A 24,183-nucleotide genomic window follows, 5' to 3' on the forward strand; every position below is an offset into this window, starting at 1 on the left:
TTTCTGATTATTTTATAATTTTATCATAAGTCATATTGTAAAATCAATCAAATTGATCATACCATTAAATCATGAAACCAAGAGCTACAATAACACTTAAACGCCGTGGCGTCAAAAAATGAAGTTATCTAACAATAATATTTTGAATTGCACACGCGACAAACCGGAAGTTGTGGTAAAAAAAGACCATGGCGGCTCTAACAAGGTACTTCGACTTTCACATTTGACATTTACCTTCGTATGCCCTCTCTATGTATTCATATGGACTAAGTTCACTATTTCACAAGAAATCATGGATACTAGTACGATTTCTGTTTCTTTCTTTGTTATCAATATAGTATTTATACGCCAATCCATTAACGTGTTTCACCCACAACACCAATCGCCCTAACTTTTATGAAGGGGGGTAATTTATCACATGTTGAATCAGGTTCATGCAACCATTTATGTCGGTGTTTCATACGGTGTTTGATGCGACAAAATAAATTATGAATGGATACAATATATATTAAGTAGGCTAGTTGTCACTGCATTAGAAACGTTAAACAAATAGAAAAAACACAACGAAGAGCAGCACGCTACGTACAAAACAGATATCACAACACTAGTTCCGTAACAGACATGATCCACACACTCCAATGGCCAACACTACAAACACGACGCTTATACACTAGACTTATCCTATTTTACAAAATTATACACAGAATCGTAGCTTTAAACCCAACACATATACTCACTCCTGTAGACCCCCGCACCAGACAGGTACACCCGTACGCATACAAACACATATCTGCTACAAAGGACACCTACAAATACTCATTCTTCCCACACACAGTAACACAATGGAACCTCCTCCCCTTAGCAGCAGTCCAATGCACAACACTAGAGGACTTCAAGGCACACTTACCCTACACAGCCCTTGAAGCCCTCATCACACACTAGTACATACACCAGATTTTAACTTTTTATCTATACCTTGCACAAAAAAATCACAAAAAACCCAACCCCACCCCTAATCACTATAAATAACCCCTTCACGCCTCTACAATACGACCCCCGATGGCATAATCATCAAACTGATGGAGCCCTCGTATAAAGAAGAAGAAGAGGACCAGAGGGCATGTATCGCTCACCTGAATATCAACCCTTTCACCCCTATGTAACTTTAGTAGACTCTACCATGCATCGATCTAGATGAGTCCATTATGGTCTACAGTGGTGAAAGGTTTAAAGCAGTCATAGTAAAATATTTTCATTTAATATTGTATTGCACTACACATATTTCCCTCGCAAACTTTGTAGGCTCCATCTGTTTAAACTACCAGCCAAATAATATTATAAGATTATGCTTTTTGTTTTTTCTTCAGAAGTTGTTGGACATAATTTTCCCTGTGACCTTGTAAGTAGGTCAATGTTATTTTCCTTTTCAAACTTTGTAAGCTCTATCCCAAAAAGCTACCAGCCAAATCTTATGAATCCATTCATCTTGGTTCTTCAGAACAAATTGTTTGAAATGTTGTTGACCTCTGTGACCTTTAAAGTAGGTTGAGGTCATTTTTCCAAAGAAGTCAAATATTATAATTTTATGCCTTTCGATTATTCAGAAGAAGTCATTTGATGTTTTTGACATATTTGACACCTGTGACCTTAAAATTGGTCAAGGTTATTTACATGCTCAAACTTTGTCGGGCTCTATCTCAGGAAGCCAACAGCCAAATATCAAGGTTCTATACCTTTTAGTTCTTCAGAAGAAGTCGTTTAAAGAGTTTGACATATTTGACCGCTGTGACCTTGAAAGTCAGTAAAGGTCATTTTCATTCTCAAACTTTGTCAGGCTCTATCCCAGGAAGCCACCAGCCAAATATAAAGATTCTTTATCTTTTAGATTGATAAAGTTTTTGACACCTGTGACCTTGAAAGAAGGTCAAGATCATTTTAATGAGGGAATTCTATAGCGCTCCATCCCAGGTACCTACTAGCATAATATTATGACCCTGTGCCTTATGGAACTTGAGAAGAAGATTGTTAGAGTTTTTAACATATTTGACCCCTGTGACCTTGAACGTAGGTCAAGGTCATTTTAATGAGGAAACTTTATAGCACTCCATCCCAGGTACCTACTGGCCAAATATCATTACCCTATAGACCCTCAAGTTCTTCAGAAGAAGTCGCTCAAAGAAAACGTTTACAGACCGACGGACGACGGGTACGGCATAAGTGACCTCTTAGTAAATACAAGTATAATCCTATACAAAACATTTTCATCATCATCATCATCATCATCATCATCATCATCATCATCATCATCATCATCATCATCATCATCATCATCATCATCATCATCATCATCATCCTGGACAGTAGCTGACCCTAACTGGTGTGCTGCTCCATTTTGTTGTCGAAATGTGGCCGATATTGATACAAACGTCAAAATGATTTTTTAAACATTTGTTTCCAATCAACTTCCATATCTTTAGACCATAGCACTATACCAGTTAGTATATAAAGTGTATGCTATTGATAGACATGCACAGAAACTGGGCACACAGTGGCATTGTTCAATGATGATGACAAGATTGACTAGTTGTCACTGCCCTGTTAAAATTAAAGACTATATGCTGTTGATAAAGAAAGAGAAGCACGCCAATGCTGTCTTAAGAGCACAGAAACTGGTCACCTGATGAAATGCATGCTACTGATAGAAAATCAAAAAAATTCCATCCCTTCATTCACTAAATGTTTGCTATGAAGTGTATATAGGCTACATCCTGACTGAAGGGTTTTTATTCTAACAATGCTGATACACGTTTGGTCTCCTGAGTTGTGCAATTAAGGTCTGTTTTAGTCTTATTCAAGTTATTGTGCCAGGCAATAAATGTATAAATGTACTATTTTTCAGGTTTGGAGAGTCGCTGTGCAAAGTCTGTCAAAGACATCTGGCACATCAGTATCAAACAATGTCCAGCAAAACATCACTGACACGCTGCCGTAGAAAGATTTATGTCCGCCAGTATCCCACAACTGTAGTCTATCCAGATGGCTCTACCATCACAGTGCGATACAAGGAACCCAGAAAACTCATCACGGTACAGACTGACTTTAACCAATCAAATCCCTGCTTTTGTTATTGGAATTGGAGGGTGGGAACCTCGATTATTGCAACGTGTTCTCAAAGAATTAGGTTTAGCCATTTTCCCCCGTCCTAGAGCCTCTCTAACCCTAGGGCAAGCAACATCTTATTTTTCTCATACCATGTAATTGCCATATCATTACAATTTTTCCAACCATGTTTGAATAATTTCTTGCTGAAAACGGTCACATTATACCCAATAGTGCTATTTCTATCAGCTAATAGTTAAGTAAATTTTACCCTCTCCCAAAGGCAGACAGATGACCTATGGCCATCCTCGACATCCATGGGTTACGCTCACTTTCGCTCTCTGCACCCTTGGAATGTGCAGCACCTTGTGGATGAGACGAGAAAACACGTTTGGTCCTTTAATGTACATCAAAAGAATTTGGTGGTTGCGCAACGGTAAAAGTTACCAGGTTCTCAAGTTACTGGCTTTGAAGTTAGGCGTCACATTGTTATCTTCAAAGGACAAGTATCAGCGTAGTGATTGGTCAGGTGTTTTTTTTACCCGACACCAATCAAATAGCTAGCCATGTGCCTTCAATTTTGCTATGACATATTCCAGAGGTGCAGAGAGTGAAAGTGAGCGCAACCCCTGGATATCGAGGATGACCTGGGGCCGGGGATAATGGAAGTTACAATCAAGTCATGTACCTAAGCACCTGTCCATCCATGAATGGAATATTCTTTAGGTACATCCGAGTCTGAGGAGGAAGATTTTTTGTTTTATAGCCATTTTCATATTTGGCAACGACAAAATATACCCAAAAGTGTTATATAAACCAAAGTAAAATGTACATCCTCCCCACTGTACATCTGAGTCTGGAGAATGTGGATGGGGCAGGAACCCTAATTCTATAATGCGATACCCCCTTCTACCAAGATTTATTCTGACAAGTGTGAAAAAAATCCATATACTGGTTCTTCAGAAGAAAAAGTCAATAATGTAAAAAGTTTACAGGTGACAATGGCTAAAATTGATCATAACAGGTCACTTGAGCCTTTGTCCCAGGTGACCTAAAACCTTTCTGTGTATAACCATAAGGTCTAGAGTCACGATACCTTTTCTAATGTTTTGTCGAGGTCAAAGGTCAACTTTGGGTATGATTTGTAGGCTGTTTTCCTCTCAAGTTCAGTAAGGCCCAGGGTTATGATACTTTAGACAGGTGTGCTAGCAGACACCTGGGGTGGAGTGCTGTAAAGTTTCTTCATATAAATGACCGTGACTACAAAGCATAATAGCTTACTTATCAAAGACAAAGGCCATCATAGCCCCTTGTTTCTAGCAAAATTAAGCAAAATTGAATTCTGATGGAAAAGTGACAGCGTCATAAACATGGTCCTTTTGCATAGTTCAAATGGTATTATTGAATGAGGGTACATGGGGGTCCTTTGGAAATTCTACTCTATAAAAGGATATCGGGACATCATAAACACCAACCCTGCTGCATTGTTTATCCAACGTTTGATGACACAAGTGATTTATTATAATTCAATGATCGTAAACTCAATATGATTAAATCCAGATCTTTAATTCCACTCTGATACTCTTTGCTCCTGACATTGATAAACTGCTAATTAAACAGAATAGAAAACAATGTACAGAAACCTAAATTAGCATTATCATAATTAACACAATATTGAAAACATGGAAAGTGCTAACAAGAGTACCGCGGGGCGGAACAATATACGCCCGTCGAAAGCCATATAGTGTTATATACTTTCTTACATTGAAATAAGATCTGCATCATTCAAAGATTGGTTAGCTGTCATGCTATAAATATGAAGGAGAAAATCTCCGGATAAAAAAATCAAATACTGAAATGAACAAAGGGCAATAACTTTTGCAAAAATTGTTTGATCAAAATTCTTTTCAAGGAAACAACAACATATCATGATTATTGGGCCTACTAAGTTTCAAAGAAATCTGTCCAAAAATGTAGGAGATTTGCCGAACAAAAATCAAATACTGAAATGAACAAAGGGCAATAACTTTTGCATAGATTGTCGAATCAAAATTCTTTTAAGGGAGACACAACTTCATATCATGATTAGAATGTATACCAAGTTTCAAAGATGTCGGTCGAATTGTAGGAGGAGATTGCCGGACAAAAATCAAATACTGAAATAAACAAAGGGCAATGACTTTTGCAAAAATCGTTGAATCAAAACTCTTTTAAGGGAGACACAACTTCATATCATGATTAGAATGTATACCAAGTTACAAAGAGATCGGTTGAAAAATGTAGGAGGAGATTGCCAGACAAAAATCAAATACTGAAATGAACAAAGGGCAATAACTTTTGGAAAAATTGTTGAATGTGGAATAACATCTGTCCTTATTTTTGCAGTTACCTATCAATGTCAGCGAGTTATCAGAGGAAGAAGCAAATGCAGTGATTCTAAAAAGAACACCACGGAAAAAGATTAAAGTTGTTGAAGAATTTGAGGATGACTTTGACTCTAGTGCGTACAGCCATATATGGAAAAAGAAATCTGTGAAAATGTGAAACATTGACAAACTTTAAATGCTGAAAAACGTATTCATGTGTAATGTACTTGAACTGGAAGTGATTTTATATAGTTTTGTGAAAGTAAGAGTGTAAAATAAATGTCTAATTATCTCATATCTATAGCTGTATTGTTTGTATTTCACTAACAAATACTCCACTGATGTGAAACCTCTCACACGACTGGATTACTTCCCTTTGTCAAAGAAGAGCTCAGAGGGATGGATAGGTTCTCTACTTTTTTCTGTTCTCATCTTGAACAAACACATCTACAGGTAACAAGATCATGCAAATCAAGTTGCAACGTGATCTTTAGGTGTTTGTTCTATGCTAGATGTCCCAGTCTATCTAAAACTGAGTGAATTTGAAGCAAATGTAGCAGAACTGGACCGGGTCAATGTAGCAGAACTGGACCGGGTCAATTGTCAGGGTCTGGCTGTGCATTTCTCCTTCTCCTGTTAAAAATTGGTGAGTTTGCCAACCCTTGTTTCAGGCACTTGGTGGATGCTTAGTAAGGGATATCCAAATCTGAATTGTAACTTGTAAATAGTGTTGTCTTTGGGGGCTAAGACTTCGATAAAGGAGGGAGGGATGTAGCAAACTGGACAGGGTCGTTGGTCGGAGACCAAATAGTTCAATTGGTAGAGCGTTTGTCTGGAGTTCGTAGGGTGCCGGGTTCGAACCCGGGTCTGGTCATACATTTCTCTTGTTACACAAACAATTAGATACTAGGCGGATAATGCAAAATGGCTGCTTACTGTGGCAAAATAAAACTTAAAATTGGCCACATTGCTCATCAATGTGGAGTCGAAATTCAAGCCTTCATTTAGATTTACTTTAAACACACAACATCTTGTCAAAGATTAATAACAGAAACAAAACATCAGTAATGTAGTAAGATATTTTATTTCCTTTGATAAAAAATTTTGATGTAGTTACATTTTGCAATTGTGTTCAGAAAGATGACTGTCGCCTTCAGACTACTAACATCTAATGTTGGGTCCCATGTGCTATTACAACTGGACCAGAGACTACGATTTTGACACACTGCATAGCCTACAGAATTTTTGCTTCAGTTTAGTCAAAAATGTTTTGCTGTATAAAGTACACGGTTCCTTTGTAACATTCGTGTCAACAACTTAAGATTTGAACACAATAGTACAACAAAGCGAAATCTAAAGAACTTTGGAAACAGTGTTATCACCAAAAGAATTGTGTGAAATTTCCATATCTAGAGTATTGTTATGAACCTGGAGAATTAACATGAGCCTGAAGAACTGTCACAAATCTAGAGAAATTTCATACAAGTACTCTTAGAGAGTTGTTCTGAAACTACAGATATACCATTAGCCTAAAGAATTGTCATTTATCTTATTCTAATTGTCAGCAATCTAGAGACAAGTCAAATAGGAAAAGTATGCAGAATGACCTAGATTTAAATTGTAATGCTAAGAACTTGATACACGGCAGAATAACACATTTTATTTGACGTAGTATGTGACACTCAACCATCTTACGAGGTATATATCTCATATAAAATTTGAACAACAAAATCTGGGAGATATTCCCCAAGAACATCCATTACTTGGTGACCGTATACCTGGTATATGAGATATGCCCCAGACGATTTGACACACAATGAACGAAGGTTCGTATCTTTTTATAGCGAGGCAAGTGACCTTATTTCAGTATGTGACACTGCGATCCAAAGAGGTATTCACATACAAAACTTCATGATACATGTATACAAGTTCTACCCTTTCACACACTGACTGACTGACAGAGAGAGTGCAAACCTATAGCCCCTATGATATATGATATAATTATTAATATTTATTATATGAACTTTGAAAACATTTCAAATAAAACACGAACATTTTGACAGTCATTTGTCAACCAAAATATCTGTTTTGGTTTTAACACCTGAAATTGGAAACTTTGATATTCCTGTATACAGTTTTCTATCATGAAGTCAAAGACTGGTTCAATAATTTTGGCACATCTGTCGGGTACCTACATGACTAGAGAAACATCCCAAAAGGCAACACAATATATCATCACATAAAACCTGAGATAGTCTAGTATCATGATCAGGAAAAGCATGAGAATACAGCTTCGGGTCATGCAGTGTTAGGAAGTTATCCTGGACTTAAAATCACAGTTAGAACTTGTTTCTGCAACCACTGGACGAGAATTCATTTCTGCTAGACACCACAAACACATGATCTGAGATTTAAGTGAGTGATGATCAACAGGGCGACTTATCTTCATCACATGATTTTCAAAATGCTGGACATATCGCTTCAAATTTTTGGCAACCTTCAAGTCTGACTTTACTGTGTCAACTACATGCGTGTCAAGGTTCATCAGCCCCTGTGTTCCTTGTTCCTGACTGTAAGCTTGCGATACTACATCATCACTTCCTTGAGGGTGTGTCATAACACTGTTGGTGTTTCTAATTCCATTTAACACAGGAACCACTCCACCTGCCTGTGACGACAAATCTCCTACGAATGATGAAATCCTCCCCGCAGCAGGAGCCACGCCCCTTGTGAGCGAGACCAGTGTCCAGATGTTGGAAGCCTCGAGATAGGACCTAATGGTGGTAGTTACCAGACAGATGTACTTGACACAGTCATCAGCGTTGCTGCACTGTTGTGCTCCCTCCTGTCTCAGCACCTGGTCGTACAGGTAGTCACTAGGTACATGGCTCTCCGGAGAACAGTCGCTCCCTACAGCACAGAACAAGTCAATGTATTGTCATAAGTAACTAGCCCAGCTTATATTTCCTGTTCATCCTGTTAGGACTAACACTAATAATTGAAACAGGCTAATATTCTTCACATCTGATATGCATACCTAGCCCTGTTTATATGGAGTCACATTCACTATTAATTATCAGATACATAGCCAAAAAAACTTGAAAATGGACATACACAGTAATATGAATAGGTTCACATAATGTCCTAGCAGTACCATTATTTCAATCCAGAAATATTAATCACATATGGTAAAATACATAAACAAACAGATGGAAGTCATTCATGGCTGTACCTCCACTCGTAAAAACGAAACATAACGAAATATTTTTCATTATATAGAAGTTCCAGAATGTTATATGTATACCTTGAGAACTACTGATATGTTCCTCTTTTTCAAAAGAAAGCAGCAAGTTTCTCATATTTTTTGTCACAGCGAGGTCCTGGGGAGTAGCATTGTTGATTGTCCTACATCGCATAAGTGCCCAACCTGTAACGGAAAATTTAGGTAAAGGTAGTCCTACATTGCGTAAGTGCCCAACCTGTAACGAAAAATTTAGGTAAAGGTAGTCCTACATTGCGTAAGTGCCAAACCTGTAACAAAGTTAAAGATAGTCCTATATCACATATGTGCCCACTTGTAACACAAGTTGTGTTAAATACAGTCCTACCACTGAAAGGTCATGGAATGCTGATGGTACAATAGGTTCTTTTCTCTTTAAGCTCTGCTTTCTTTAAACATATATACATCTACTGAGGAGATCATGCAAAACACGCTTCAACATATTTGAACGGCTTTTATGTGCTACATTTCCTAATCAATCTCAAATTGAAGCATGCACATCTGGGGACAAAGGGGATCATGCAACAAAATTTTATCATAATCCCTTTAGTATTTTCAAATGAAAACAAACTTAAGTTTAAATGCATACCAAATTTAATATAGTCTAATTGCCAGTTCCTTGTCTTGATTTCCTGAGTTTGAACATAAAGGGGATCATATACACCATTACCAGTAGTTCCCGAGAGAAAGCGGTCACAAATTTAAAATGCAAAATCATCAATGAATGATTAGAAGTTTTTTGCTGATTCGTCTCTAATCGAAACATAAACAAAATACATACTACAGAGATCATACATACCAATTTTTCGTAATGATCCCTTTAGTATTTTTCAAGAAAAATCATTAATAAACTTTACATGGAAAATCGAACACAGGCAGCCATTTTCCTTTTTTAACCATTTCACCCCCAGGTAACTTGAGTAGACTCTACCATACATTCATCTGGATGAGTCCATTATGGTCTACAGTGGTGAAAGGGCTCATCCATCTCAAATTACAGCATGCAAAACTATGGACCAAGGAGATCAAGCACACCAAGTTTCATCATGATCACTCAAGTAGTTTATAAGTAGCTGTAACAAAGTTTAGTCAGTCTTGTAATATCATATCATACAATACCCTTACCGCCATGTTGAAGCAGCAGACGACACACATCCAGTCTGTCGTTTATAACAGCATCATGTAGGGGAGTCACTCCGTCATTGTTACTTAGCAACAGGTCTGCCTTTCTGCACACATTTTCACCTGTAAATTAGTAAAAGTTTAAAACAACTACAGAAAAAAATGTCCCCATTTACGGAAGACAAGACAATGATTCGGGATTCAAATATGAAATATGTGCTGATTTAGGACTGCCATACGGAACTCAATATGATTTCCGACTGGAATATGGAATGTACAATCTCCTAGGATTGGAAAATTGTAGCCACGAAGACTTTGGTGTCTAGGTACCTGTATTGAAGAAAGTGTCCACTGTCTTTGATGGTACAAAGTTGAGTAGTTCTTTGACACACTGTATGTGTCCGTGGTTACAAGCTTCGTGAAGAGGTGTCCAGCCAGCATTGTCTTTGGCATTGATGTCTACTCCTAAAAAAAGAAAAAGAAAAAATCGCTTATGATAATACCTGTGAGAATGACTAGTATTTCTATCTTGAACTACAATTTTCAACCAGTGAAGTAGCTAAACCATTCCTATTTCCTAAGATTTGATGATGTCATCTGAAAGAACAACTTAATGTGTGTTTTTCCCTAAGGTGAACAAACACACGTTTTATTTATGCTTTTAACTCTGAGCAAGTATAATCTCTCACATGGAAATTTAAAAAAGTTGACAAGATCTAAGATATGCTTGCACATCTCAGAAGCATTTACAGAAAATGTTTACAAAAAGACAAGCCATTCGGATTGATATGTCTCGCCTGTGCCCTGCTTTGACCATAAATGCACATGTCAAGTTTGGTTGGTGTAGCACTTATAGTTTCAGAGAACTAACTTAAACACAAAAACTTAATGTTGATGAAGATGCTGACAAAGTCAATGGACCATGAAGGGAAGGCCTTATCCAGCATTTGATGCATGTGTTGAGATGTACTACTTAAGATGCATCTATGGTCCAAGTTTGGTTGGTCTAGCACTTATACTTTCAGTGAAACTAACTTAAACGCAAAAACTTTATGCCTTAGACTTGCTTCCGCTACTTCGTGGTGGTGAGACTAAAATGCTTGCAGTAGTATACATTCTAACTTCATGCAAAAGAAAAATGCATTGCAGCAGTTTATGAAGGCATTTATAATTATAGTTTTTTCCTCTGGTAGAATGAGTTATAAAATTGTGTTTGAAAGCATCTATTACTATTGCATGTGTAAAAATTTACCTGTACATTGTATTTATACAATTTACCTACAGGTACATTGTATTTATATAATTTACCTGTACATGTGTATAATTTACCTGTACATTGTATTTATAAAATTTACCTATTCATGTGCATACATTACCTGTACATTGTATTTATACAATTTACCTGTACATTGTATTTATAAAATTTACATGTACATGTGTATAATTTACCTGTACATTGTATTTATACAATTTACCTGTATTTATACAATTTACCTGTACATGTGTATAACTTACCTGTACATTGTATTTATACAATTTACCTGTACATGTGTATACTTTACCTGTACATTGTGTTTATACAATTTACCTGTACATATGTATAATTTACCTGTACATTGTATATATACAATTTACCTGTACATGTGTTATAATTTACCTGTACATTGTATTTATAAAATTTACCTGTACAATTTATCTGTACATGTGTATATCTTACCTGTACATTGTATTTATACAATTTACCTGTACATGTGTATAATTTACCTGTACATTGTGTTTATACAATTTACCTGTACATAGGTATAATTTACCTGTACATTGTGTTTATACAATTTACCTGTACATGGGTATAATTTACCTGTACATTGTATATATACAATTAACCTGTACATGTGTAATAATTTACCTGTACATTGTATTTATACAATTTACCTGTACATGTGCATACTTTACTTGTACATTCATGTTATTTACCTGGTATCTTCAAAAGTTTCCTCAGGTTAATCACATCATTTTTGATACAGGCTCTGTGAAGTGATGTCTCTCCTGGTAAACAATGCAATATCAAACATCAATACACAACCAGGCGGGGAAAAAAAGACAAGAAAAGTATATAAACAGCACCAAACACATGAACACCTGCGTGTTGAGATGACTTGGAACAATCTATTTTAGACAAATAATGATTATCATCGACCTTTTTACTGTATAACATGAAATGTCCGTGTGTACTTTCTTTCGTGGTTTGAGCTTTCAAATTATTTTGTGTGTACAAACTTTTGTGGTTAGTCCCTACAACAAAATGTATTAATTTTCGTTGTTAGCCACGTACAATGTTTCCCGTTCCCGTTGTAAATTTGCCGCGAAAATGCGTACATTTTAGATTTTTCGTTGTGTATATTCTTTAGATTGTAGAAATATTCGTTATATTTATATCCATGGTTCCATAGCAACCACGAAAACAAAGAAAGTTTATACACAACAAACATTTCATGTCATACAGTTCGTGTTATATTTATATCCATGGTTCCATAGCAACCACGAAAACAAAGAAAGTTTATACACAACAAACATTTCATGTTATACAGTTCGTGTTATATTTATGGATGGCTTTACTAAGCCGAAGATCATGAGTGGACAAAATGTATTCTCATTCTAACATAGCAGATGTCTTTCTACAAGGTATATGTCCTCTACTGAGAACTAAGAGTTTAACCTATTAGTTGAGTGCTTATATAGTTGGAAAATTCCCTCCAGTCAAGTAGAGAGTAAAAAGTGACTAAACTGTGTACTGTTTATGTTATAGTTCTCCAGTCTTTGACTGCACCACATACCTACAAGCCCAAAGTAAGCAGGTGCCACAATACTATGCGGGAGTCTATGTAACACAGATATTCTTTATACCTGAGCTCATTCACCCCTGAAATTTCATAATGAACTATTCCAACCTTTGAATTGGAAGAGTTCAAATATTTCTTCAGGGGTGAAATTGGTTGACCTATGGTTCAAACAAACCATTATAGAACCTCTGCTGAAAGATGGACTTGGACCCAAACCTAATACTACACATACATTTCAGTGCTCTTCTTTCTGGTTGAGTGAAACTACCTACCTTTTGTGTTGCGCTTGTTGGCCCTAGATGCATTCTTCATAACTTTGTTCTCTCTCACGTGAAACCCATTGGTTTCGTTTTCTTTCAGGTCTGTCATTTTCGTCAGAGTCGAAACAGGTGTGTTAGCCCTACAAAAATGAACAATTCTAAATTAAGAGTGATGAATAACATAAGCAACAAAAGCAAAAACAGAAATAAAAGTCCTTGATAATTAAGGACTAAGGACATACATATTACATTGTATAAGTTATACAATGTAATATGTATATTTTAGTAATTGTTGACAATAATAATGATCACATAATACTTTCAGTTTAGACAAATTTACACAAATCAAAATTAGAGCTAGCACCTAATGATTAGTTACCACCCAATCAGCCACTTGTAACGAGCTACGTTTCTGTCATCAATTTTAACCTGGGAAGTCTTGCAACTGTAAATTGTCCACAAAGACTGTAAATCATAATATTTTTGCCTCACCAAATTTTTGCTTGATGCTTTTTTGTCCAGAATTGGATTTATTCACCTGTTGTTTTAAAATTTTAAGTTTCACCATCTCACTCAAAGGTTCTCATTTGACATATGTACACATGTGTACACACTGCCTACACACATGTATACAAAGTTCTAACATGTGACACACTGCCTACACACATGTATACAAAGTTTTATCATGTGACACACTGCCTACACACATGTATACAAAGTTTTATCATGTGACACACTGCATACACACATAACTAAAGTTTTATCCTGTGACACACTGCATACACACATAACTAAACACTACCTACATACATGTTAACAAAGTTCAATCAAAATATGCTCAACTGTTAGTATGACATAATGGCCTGCGTCTAGTTTTTATTGAAATAAATCCAAGAATATACACATTTTTATTTCCACTTTCAACTTTTATTTTTAGTTGTAATTAAAGACATTATTTACTACCACTGTATTTTGTTGGGTTATCATGGAACCTCTACCCCTCTACTTCCTTGATACAATGTATTATTACCTTATAGAACTGTTTCCCTTCACTAGAACATCTACCCCTCTACCTCCTTAATACAATGTATTATTACCTTATAGAACTGTTTCCCTTCACTAGTTGAAGCTTTGGCAGCATGAAAAAGTACTTGTTCACCTGTAAGATATGATTTAGAGACAATACAATATTTAAATTTCACTGTAAAACACTTTCATTTAATAGTGAATCTATTTTTCCAATATTTATGTTTCACTTTGTTGTTGCTACCTAGGTAATTCAAATCTCCACGAAAATATGCTTCTTGGACAGGGAAGGGAGCCTTGTGAAACAAATTAATTACTTGGCCACATACATTTTTGAGGTTGAACCTGCAGAGTAATTGTCTTTGCCAATTGAATGAAGGTCGGCCAGACTGGGAGATACCATGCTGTAAAGGTATCCCCTCCCTGGCAGCCCTCTCCAGACCATTATATACAAACTTTGGTATGTAGGTACGTATTCCCTCCCTTGGGGCCCTCTACTGTACCATTATATACACACTTTGTGTGAATACTCCCTCCCTTGGGGCCCCTTCAGTACAATTATATAAATACTAACGTAAGTAGAGATTTCCCTCCCCTCGTTACCCCCTTCAGTACCATTATATACATGTGTATACAAAAGTAAGTAGAGATTCCCCCACCCTCAATACCCCCTCCAGTAACAATATACACATACATAATTGTGTAAATGTCCATATCTGGGGGCATCAAGTAAAATTATATCCATATAATAGCATGTATATATCCCCTCTCTGGAGCCCCTACAGTATCATATTACACATACTGGCACTATAGTGTAAATATCCCCTCTCTCGGTACCCCCTCCAGTAACATTATATATATACTATAGTGTGTAGAGATATCCTCTCCATGCTGTCCCTCGGTGCCCCCTCCAGTATCATTATATACATACTATAGTGTGTAGAGATATCGTCTCCATGCTGTCCCTCGGTACCCCCTCCAGTAACATTATATATTCATATTATAGTGGGTAGAGATATCCTCTACATGCTGTCCCTCGGTACCCCCTCCAGTAACATTATATACATACAATAGGGTGTAGAGATATCCTCTCCATGCTGTCCCTCGGTACCCCCTCCAGTAACACTTATATACATACTATAGTGGGTAGAGATATCATCTCCACGCTGTCCCTCGGTTCCCCTCCAGTAACATTATATACATACTATAGTGTGTAGAGATATCCTCTCCATGCTGTCCCTCGGTCACCCTCCAGTAACACTTATATACATACTATAGTGTGTAGAGATATCATCTCCACGCTGTCCCTCGGTACCCCCTCCAGTAACATTATATACATACTATAGTGTGTAGAGATATCCTCTCCATGCTGTCCCTTGGTACCCCCTCCAGTAATCCTTATATACATATTATAGTGTGTAGAGATATCATCTCCATGCTGTCCCTCGGTACCCCCTCCAGTAACAGTATATACATACTATAGTGTGCAGAGATAGCCTCTCCATGCTGTCCCTCGGTACCCCATCCAGTAACATTATATACATACTATAGTGTGTAGAGATATCCTCTCCACGCTGTCCCTCGGTACCCCCTCCAGTAACATTATATACATACAATAGTGTGTAGAGATATCCTCTCCATGCTGTCCCTTGGTACCCCCTCCAGTAACATTATATACATACTATAGTGTGTAGAGATATCCTCTCCACGCTGTCCCTCGGTACCCCCTCCAGTAACATTATATACATACTATAGTGTGTAGAGATAGCCTCTCCATGCTGTCCCTCAGTACCCCCTCCAGTAACATTATATACATATTATAGTGGGTAGAGATATCCTCTCCATGCTGTCCCTCTGTACCCCCTCCAGTAACATTATATACATACAATAGTGTGTAGAGATATCCTCTCCATGCTGTCCCTCGGTACCCCCTCCCATACAATAGGGTGTAGAGATATCCTCTCCATGCTGTCCCTCTGTACCCCCACCAGTAACATTATATACATACAATAGTGTGTAGAGATATCCTCTCCATGCTGTCCCCCGGTACCCCCTCTAGTACCATTATATACATACTATAGTGTGTAGAGATACCCTCTCCATGCTGTCCCTCGGTCCCCCCTCCAGTAACATATTATACATACTATAGTGTGTAGAGATATCCTCTCTATGCTGGCCCTCAGTGCCCCTCCAGTAACATTATATACATACTAAAGTGTGTAGAGATATCCTCTCCAGGCTGTCCCTCGGTACCCCCTCCAGTAACATTATATTCATACATACATACTATAGTGTGTAGAGATATCCTCTCCAGGCTGTCCCTCGGTACCCCCTCCAGTAACATTATATTCATACATACATACTATAGCGTGTAGAGATATCCTCTCCATGCTGTCCCTCAGTGCCCCCTCCAGTAACATTATATACATACTATAGTGACTAGAGATATCCTCTCCATGCTGTCCCTCGGTACCACCTCCAGTAACATTATATACATACTATAGTGTGCAGAGATATCCTCTCCATGCTGTCCCTCGGTCCCCCCTCCAGTAACATATTATACATACTATAGTGTGTAGAGATATCCTCTCTATGCTGGCCCTCAGTGCCCCTCCAGTAACATTATATACATACTAAAGTGTGTAGAGATATCCTCTCCAGGCTGTCCCTCGGTACCCCCTCCAGTAACATTATATTCATACATACATACTATAGTGTGTAGAGATATCCTCTCTATGCTGGCCCTCAGTACCCCTCCAGTAACATTATATACATACTATAAGTAACATTATATACATACTATAGTGTGTAGAGATATCCTATAGTGTGTAGAGATATCCTCTCTATGCTGGCCCTCAGTACCATATACATACTATAGTGTGTAGAGATATCCTCTCTATGCTGGCCCTCAGTGCCCCTCCAGTAACATTATATACATACTAAAGTGTGTAGAGATATCCTCTCCAGGCTGTCCCTCGGTACCCCCTCCAGTAACATTATATACATACAATAGTGTGTAGAGATATCCTCTCCATGCTGTCCCTAGGTACCCCCTACAGTATCATTATATACATACTATAGTGTGTAGAGATATCCCCTCCATGCTGTCCCTCGGTACCACCTCCAGTAACATTATATACATACTATAGTGTTTAGAGATATCCTCTCCATGCTGTCCCTCGGTACCCCCTCTAGTAACATTATATACATACTATAGTGTGTAGAGTCTCCACGCTGTCCCTCGGTACCCCCTCCAGTAACATTATATTCATACATACATACTATAGCGTGTAGAGATATCCTCTCCATGCTGTCCCTCGGAACCCCCGTTAGTAACATTATATACATACTATAGTGTGTAGAGTCTCCACGCTGTCCCTCGGTACCCCCTCCAGTAACATTATATACATACAATAGTGTGTAGAGATATCCTCTCCATGCTGTCCCTAGGTACCCCCTACAGTATCATTATATACATACTATAGTGTGTAGAGATATCCTATAGTGTGTAGAGATATCCTCTCTATGCTGGCCCTCAGTGCCCCTCCAGTAACATTATATACATACTAAAGTGTGTAGAGATATCCTCTCCAGGCTGTCCCTCGGTACCCCCTCCAGTAACATTATATACATACAATAGTGTGTAGAGATATCCTCTCCATGCTGTCCCCCGGTACCCCCTCTAGTACCATTATATACATACTATAGTGTGTAGAGATACCCTCTCCATGCTGTCCCTCGGTCCCCCCTCCAGTAACATATTATACATACTATAGTGTGTAGAGATATCCTCTCCATGCTGTCCCTCGGAACCCCCTTTAGTAACATTATATACATACTATAGTGTGTAGAGATATCCTCTCCAAGCTGTCCTTTGGTACCCCCTCCAGTAACATATTATACATACTATAGTGTGTAGAGATATACTCTCCAAGCTGTCCTTTGGTACCCCCTCCAGTAACATATTATACATACTATAGTGTGTAGAGATATCCTCTCTATGCTGGCCCTCAGTACCATATACATACTATAGTGTGTAGAGATATCCTCTCCACGCTGTCCCTCGGTACCCCCCTAGTAACATAATATACATACTATAGTGTGTAGAGATATCCGCTCCATGCTGTCCCTCGGTACACCCTCCAGTATCATTATATACATACTATAGTGTGTAGAGATATCCTCTCCATGCTGTCCCTCAGTACCCCTCCAGTAACATTATATACATACTACAGTGTGTAGAGATAGCCTCTCCATGCTGTCCCTCGGTACCCCCTCTAGTAACATTATATACATACTATAGTGTGTAGAGAAACCCTCTCCATGCTGTCCCTCGGTACACCCTCCAGTATCATTATATACATACTATAGTGTGTAGAGAAACCCTCTCCATGCTGTCCCTCGGTACACCCTCCAGTATCATTATATACATACTATAGTGTGTAGAGATCCCCTCTCCATGCTGTCCCTCGGTACACCCTCCAGTATCATTATATACATACTATAGTGTGTAGAGATAGCCTCTCCATGCTGTCCCTCGGTACCCCCTCTAGTAACATTATATACATACTATAGTGCGTAGAGATATCCTCTCCATGCTGTCCCTCCGTACCCCCTCCAGTAACATTATATACATACTATAGTGTGTAGAGATACCGTTTCCATGCTGTCCCTCGGTACACCCTCCAGTATCATTATATACATACTATAGTGTGTAGAGATTCCCTCTCCATGCTGTCCCTCGGTACACCCTCCAGTATCATTATATACATACTATAGTGTGTAGAGAAACCCTCTCCATGCTGTCCCTCGGTACACCCTCCAGTATCATTATATACATACTATAGTGTGTAGAGAAACCCTCTCCATGCTGTCCCTCGGTACACCCTCCAGTATCATTATATACATACTATAGTGTGTAGAGAAACCCTCTCCATGCTGTCCCTCGGTACACCCTCCAGTATCATTATATACATACTATAGTGTGTAGAGAAACCCTCTCCATGCTGTCCCTCGGTACACCCTCCAGTATCATTATATACATACTATAGTGTGTAGAGATTCCCTCTCCATGCTGTCCCTCGGTACACCCTCCAGTATCATTATATACATACTATAGTGTGTAGAGAAACCCTCTCCATGCTGTCCCTCGGTACACCCTCCAGTATCATTATATACATACTATAGTGTGTAGAGATATCCTCCCCATGCTGTCCCTCAGTACCCCCCTCCAGTAACATTATATACATACTATAGTGAGTAGAGATATCCTCTCCATGCTGTCCCTCGGTACCCCCCCCCAGTAACATTATATACATACTATAGTGTGTAGAGATATCCTCTCCATGCTGTCCCTCGGTACCCCCTCCAGTACCAGGTAGTCGTCCATGTTGTTCAGTAACAGCAGGCACACACCCAGACATAGCCAGGCTGGCTGTAGGGAGCGGAGAATCAGCCCCAACAACTGTTCATCTGTGTGGCTCACTATAGAGACAGCAAGAAAGTTTTGATAGGCATATATATTTTCTTTTACATTCCAAAATACCTGCTAAAAAATCCATGAAAAAAATTGAAATACAACTTCATAAGTTTTTTGTTTATTCTGCTTTATCTTCACTGCATTGTCTTCAAATGATTGAAAAATATTTTTATTTTTATTTTTATTTTTTTATTTCTGTGACCTTGACAAGACATCCTACAAAAGATACCATCATACCCAATAATGGCTTTAAAAAGGGTTGTGATTAATTTCTTTTAGACTTGTGGATTACTTAAAATGGGATTAAGTTACAAATAGAAAATTGAAATCCGAACGTTTTCACAGAAACCATGAATAATAGCGGGTACAGATTAATAACAAGAAGTTTCTGCATTAGATTATCTGTATATGTATTACCCTGAAGAAATGATGTTCTTCAGTAAGTATTTAATATGTATACATTTTATTATCTATTGCATAAATGTCCATACCATCAATATTTCGTGATAACTCGTGTATAAAAACAATAGTTCTCTCCTCTTTTGACGTAAGAAGGCTGCGGACAACGTGACTGGCTATTTTTTCTGTCAATCTACAGCATTCAGCAGCCATCGAAATCAGGCTCAGTAGCAACGGCAATACCTGTGTCTTGAAATAGAATAATGGCACAATTATATTTAATACAACAATTATATTTCGGTTTTCCCACAGATTTATTTTGATTTCCTTGGAATTCAAACAGCCAACTGATGAGGTTGTATTCTAAAAGTCCTTACTTATCTAATCACTAATCCAGTTTGGTTTGGTTTGGTTTAGTTTTGTTTAACATCCTATTAACAGCTAAGGTCATTTAAGGACGTACACTGTAAGTCAAATAATCTGTATGGCATGGAAAGAATACAGTTTGTGAAATTACACCCAGTGGCATTAATACTCATGTTAAAGACAAGAACTATTCACTTCTCATGTACAGTTCAATAAAGTGACCAACCTTTGCTAGCTTTATCAATATATTTATGTTTAACCCACATAATTGATTAAATAAAGGTAGATATTTGGCATTGCAGTCATTCATATTTATTTTCTTTTACTTCTTATATTAATCTTCTAAACATAGAGCGTTTTTCATATAAAGAGTTTAAAGAGTTCTTTCTCTATAGAGCTGAAATCAGTTTATAAACCATTTCACATTTCTTTTCTTTTTCAATCAAAGTTGATCTAAACCTTCAGTCTTAAAATGCAATAACTACATCTGTTTCAAGCAACAAAAGTATGAAGTTTGAGCAATGTAGGGAAAATACAGTTAGTCCTAGGATGAAACTTTTGACCTTAGAACTGAAACAAGAGGCCCAATGGGCCTGCATCGCTCACCTGGTATCAATCTCACACTTGTAATCTTAATAGTGGACTAAATAACAGCTACAGGCAGAATATCAGTGTTTGATTCATAAGAACCTATTAAAAGATTTAAACATATGACGCCTGTGACCCCGAATGTAGAACAAGGACATTAGGTTGAAAGTGGTTCAAGGTCATTCATTTGAACAAACTTGATAGCCCTTCATCCCAGCATGCTACAGACCCAATTTCAGTACCCTTGGCCTTTTGGTTATTGAGAAGAAGTTGTTTGAAGATTTTACGACATTTGATCCCTGCTGGTGAGCTAATAAAATGCTGGACAATGAAACTTGTTTCTGAAATTGAAGAATTGTTAGACAAAATGAGATGTTGTTAAATTTCACACTTTTCACGGAACACTATTATAGGAATTACTTAATAGATTATCAGCAGCACAAAGGCACATCCACCTTCTGGATCATGCTGAATTCACTCAATAGAAATCTAAATCACCCACCTTTTGTATCAGATCTAACTCACTCGACAGACAGCTGCTAAGGAAAGACAAGAGTTCACGACACTTGTTGTTGACACTGAATTGGGATGTGCCTGGCCACAGCACCTGAGAGATCATACAAGTCGACAACCTCTTCGGACATATTTCATTCTCTGCATATCTGTAATAGGTGAATGACAGTATAGCTAAATGATCTGTAATCGATTATATCAAAATCTTTTTGGGCTCAGTTTTTATCAATGTGTTAAAATACACTCACGTTAGTTTAGAGTATGAAACAAACATTAGGCGTTTGAAGGAACAACTTTTATCGACATCATCAAATAAAATATGTACAAACATTTATTTTTCACACATAAGATCATTTGAAGACTAGTTAACATGATGTTAATAACATAAAACTTGTACCTCTGCAGACAGAATTTGAAATTTTGCTCAAGCAAAGCCACCAGGAACTTCAACAGCATCACATTGTACTTAAATTCAGGACTCTTGGGATCGTCTTCAGGTGTTTCTACAATCTTCCTGTGAAAAAATCACAGAAATAGGAATAATTTTCTTTCAACACAGGGGTAGAAATTGATTTTGAATACAATTAGTCAACTGGGGTAGTACTTTCAAATATGTACTAGTCCATGTTTAAATTCCACTAGCCCGATATCATTAACAAGATGAGCAATATTAAATTTTGACAAGTCATTCAGGCTAGCGGGTTTTAGAACCACTTGTCTATCTGAAGAATTTACTAGTCTAACACTATCAGGCTACCCTTATTATCTATCCCTGTTGAATAATGTATTACCGAATGTTTTCTCTAATTTGAACCTAGGTTCTGAGTCTGACACAGAGCAAGAGACAGAGCAAGAGACAAAGTATTATCATACGGTAAGCTATTTTTATTCAACTACCGTACTCACACCAGTGTATAGATAAACATGCATGGAAAGTCACCCTATTTGAGAGAGCTCAAGGGACTCACAAGTCTTCATCATCATGTTTCATTTGTTTAAATCAGCAGAATTCCGAGAATTTTTCTTATCGTAATTCGTAACACAGATCAGCATAAACAATGGGCACGTTACACGACCATTATGTCCAACTGAGGACATCGTAAGCAGTGTTCTAATCAAAAGCTGGTTACCAGCAAAAGGAGTGTTATTCAAAAAATTTGAACCAGCTATTTTTTCAAGAATACATTTAAGAGCTCTTTCGCATACGGTTGAACCTAGAAAGATAACGGCAGGTGCAGATCTGAACTCGTGCTGACCTCAATGATATTCGGTACGAGTAGATTTGAGGGGTCCAGATGTGCCTGACCAAAACTAATATGCTGGCTATTGCTAGTTTGTGTTATTTCTTTATAAAACAAGGTCAAACTACACGTAGATTTTAAGATATGTTATATAATTAAGTGGACGTGTGAAAGAAGGACATATCACTCTTGATATATTGTTATTTATTCTCAGAAACTGTGCATTTTCAGCTCTGCCAAGTCTAAGTGTGTTCGTTTATAGTTGAATATTTCTGCGCCACCTAAACTGTTTCAACCGGTACAGAGAATGAAGCCTAGGTCAATACTATATGCATGTGAACATTCAACCAAATATTCTTTTTAAGTCAAAACTTAGTAAGAAAACTGGTAAGTACTGTTTTTGTTAGAGATATTGTGACCTACTGAATAACGCTTTGGATAAAGTTCCATGGCTGATTTGAATCCTCCGTCTCCTTCGTGGCGAAGGCCAATGTCTTCATGTACAGTTTGGTGAACAGTGGGATGGTCGGAGGATGCACTTGTAGCAGCCTCATCAGAGCTGTGTATGACTTGATGGCCAGATTCTCGCTGGCAGCATTCTACAAACATTAGATACAAAGATTTACGGGTCAAGTTCTTACTGTACATATTCTACAAAGATAAAATTGGATGGATATAAAATTTGAGGGCCAAATTCTGACTGTACATATTCTACAATGATAAAATTGGATGGATATAAAATTTGAGGGCCAAATTCTGACTGTACATATTCTACAATGATAAAATTGGATGGATATAAAATTTGAGGACCAAATTCTTACTGTACATATTCTACAAAGATAAAAATGGAAGGATATAAAATTTGAGGGTCAAATTATTACTGTACATATTCTACAAAGATAAAATTGGATGGATATAAAATTTGAGGACCAAATTCTTACTGTACATATTCTACAAAAATAAAATTGGATTGATATAAAATTTGAGGGCCAAATTCTTACTGTACATATTCTACAAAAATAAAATTGGATGGATATAAAATTTGAGGGTCAAATTATTACTGTCCATATTCTACAAAGATAAAATTGGATGGATATAAAATTTGAGGGCCAAATTCTTACTGTACAAATTCTACAATGATAAAATTGGATGGATATAAAATTTGAGGGCCAAATTCTTACTGTACATATTCTACAAAGATAAAATTGGCTGGATATAAGATTTGAGGGTCGGAATCTTACTGTACATATTCTACAAAGATACAATTGGATGGATATAAAATTTGAGGGTCAAATTATTACTGTCCATATTCTACAAAGATAAAATTGGATGGATTCTTTTTAAGTCAAAACTTAGTAAGAAAACTGGTAAGCACTGTTTTTGTTAGAGATATTGTGACCTACTGAATAACGCTTTGGATAAAGTTCCATGGCTGATTTGAATCCTCCGTCTCCTTCGTGGCGAAGGCCAATGTCTTCATGTACAGTTTGGTGAACAGTGGGATGGTCGGAGGATGCACTTGTAGCAGCCTCATCAGAGCTGTGTATGACTTGATGGCCAGATTCTCGCTGGCAGCATTCTACAAACATTAGATACAAAGATTT

At 37.5% G+C, this 24,183-nt stretch overlaps 2 protein-coding genes across 3 annotated transcripts in view; one reads left to right on the top strand and one right to left on the bottom strand.

The window, feature by feature from the left end:
- The first annotated feature begins 134 nt into the window (after positions 1–134).
- On the top strand, positions 135–5,760 carry LOC110448567 (39S ribosomal protein L55, mitochondrial-like). The gene is made up of 3 exons (XM_021494876.1): positions 135–205; positions 2,900–3,086; positions 5,485–5,760. Exons 1-3 carry the CDS (start codon positions 189–191, stop codon positions 5,641–5,643), a joined length of 363 nt encoding a protein of 120 aa, XP_021350551.1. The 5' UTR covers positions 135–188; the 3' UTR covers positions 5,644–5,760.
- Positions 5,761–6,530: 770 nt separating this feature from the next.
- LOC110448997 (SMC5-SMC6 complex localization factor protein 1-like) overlaps positions 6,531–24,183 on the bottom strand; it is a 29,062-nt gene continuing 11,409 nt past the window's right edge. Inside the window, exons 9-19 of one of the 2 annotated variants that reach the window (XM_021495573.1) lie at positions 21,736–21,852; positions 21,328–21,487; positions 19,964–20,120; positions 19,314–19,477; positions 14,065–14,126; positions 12,980–13,107; positions 11,842–11,913; positions 10,198–10,332; positions 9,871–9,990; positions 8,770–8,892; positions 6,531–8,375 (exon numbers count right to left, since the gene is read on the bottom strand). In XM_021495573.1, coding sequence (XP_021351248.1) covers positions 7,774–8,375; positions 8,770–8,892; positions 9,871–9,990; positions 10,198–10,332; positions 11,842–11,913; positions 12,980–13,107; positions 14,065–14,126; positions 19,314–19,477; positions 19,964–20,120; positions 21,328–21,487; positions 21,736–21,852 — 1,840 coding nt within the window. In that variant the 3' untranslated portion in view covers positions 6,531–7,773. Of the gene's footprint in view, positions 8,376–8,769; positions 8,945–9,870; positions 9,991–10,197; positions 10,333–11,841; positions 11,914–12,979; positions 13,108–14,064; positions 14,127–19,313; positions 19,478–19,963; positions 20,121–21,327; positions 21,488–21,735; positions 21,853–24,183 lie in introns of those variants that run through there. The other variant, XM_021495581.1, reaches the window with a different exon arrangement.

Source organism: Mizuhopecten yessoensis, unplaced genomic scaffold, assembly GCF_002113885.1.
Source record: "Mizuhopecten yessoensis strain PY_sf001 unplaced genomic scaffold, ASM211388v2 scaffold431, whole genome shotgun sequence".
Classification (NCBI taxonomy): domain Eukaryota; kingdom Metazoa; phylum Mollusca; class Bivalvia; order Pectinida; family Pectinidae; genus Mizuhopecten; species Mizuhopecten yessoensis.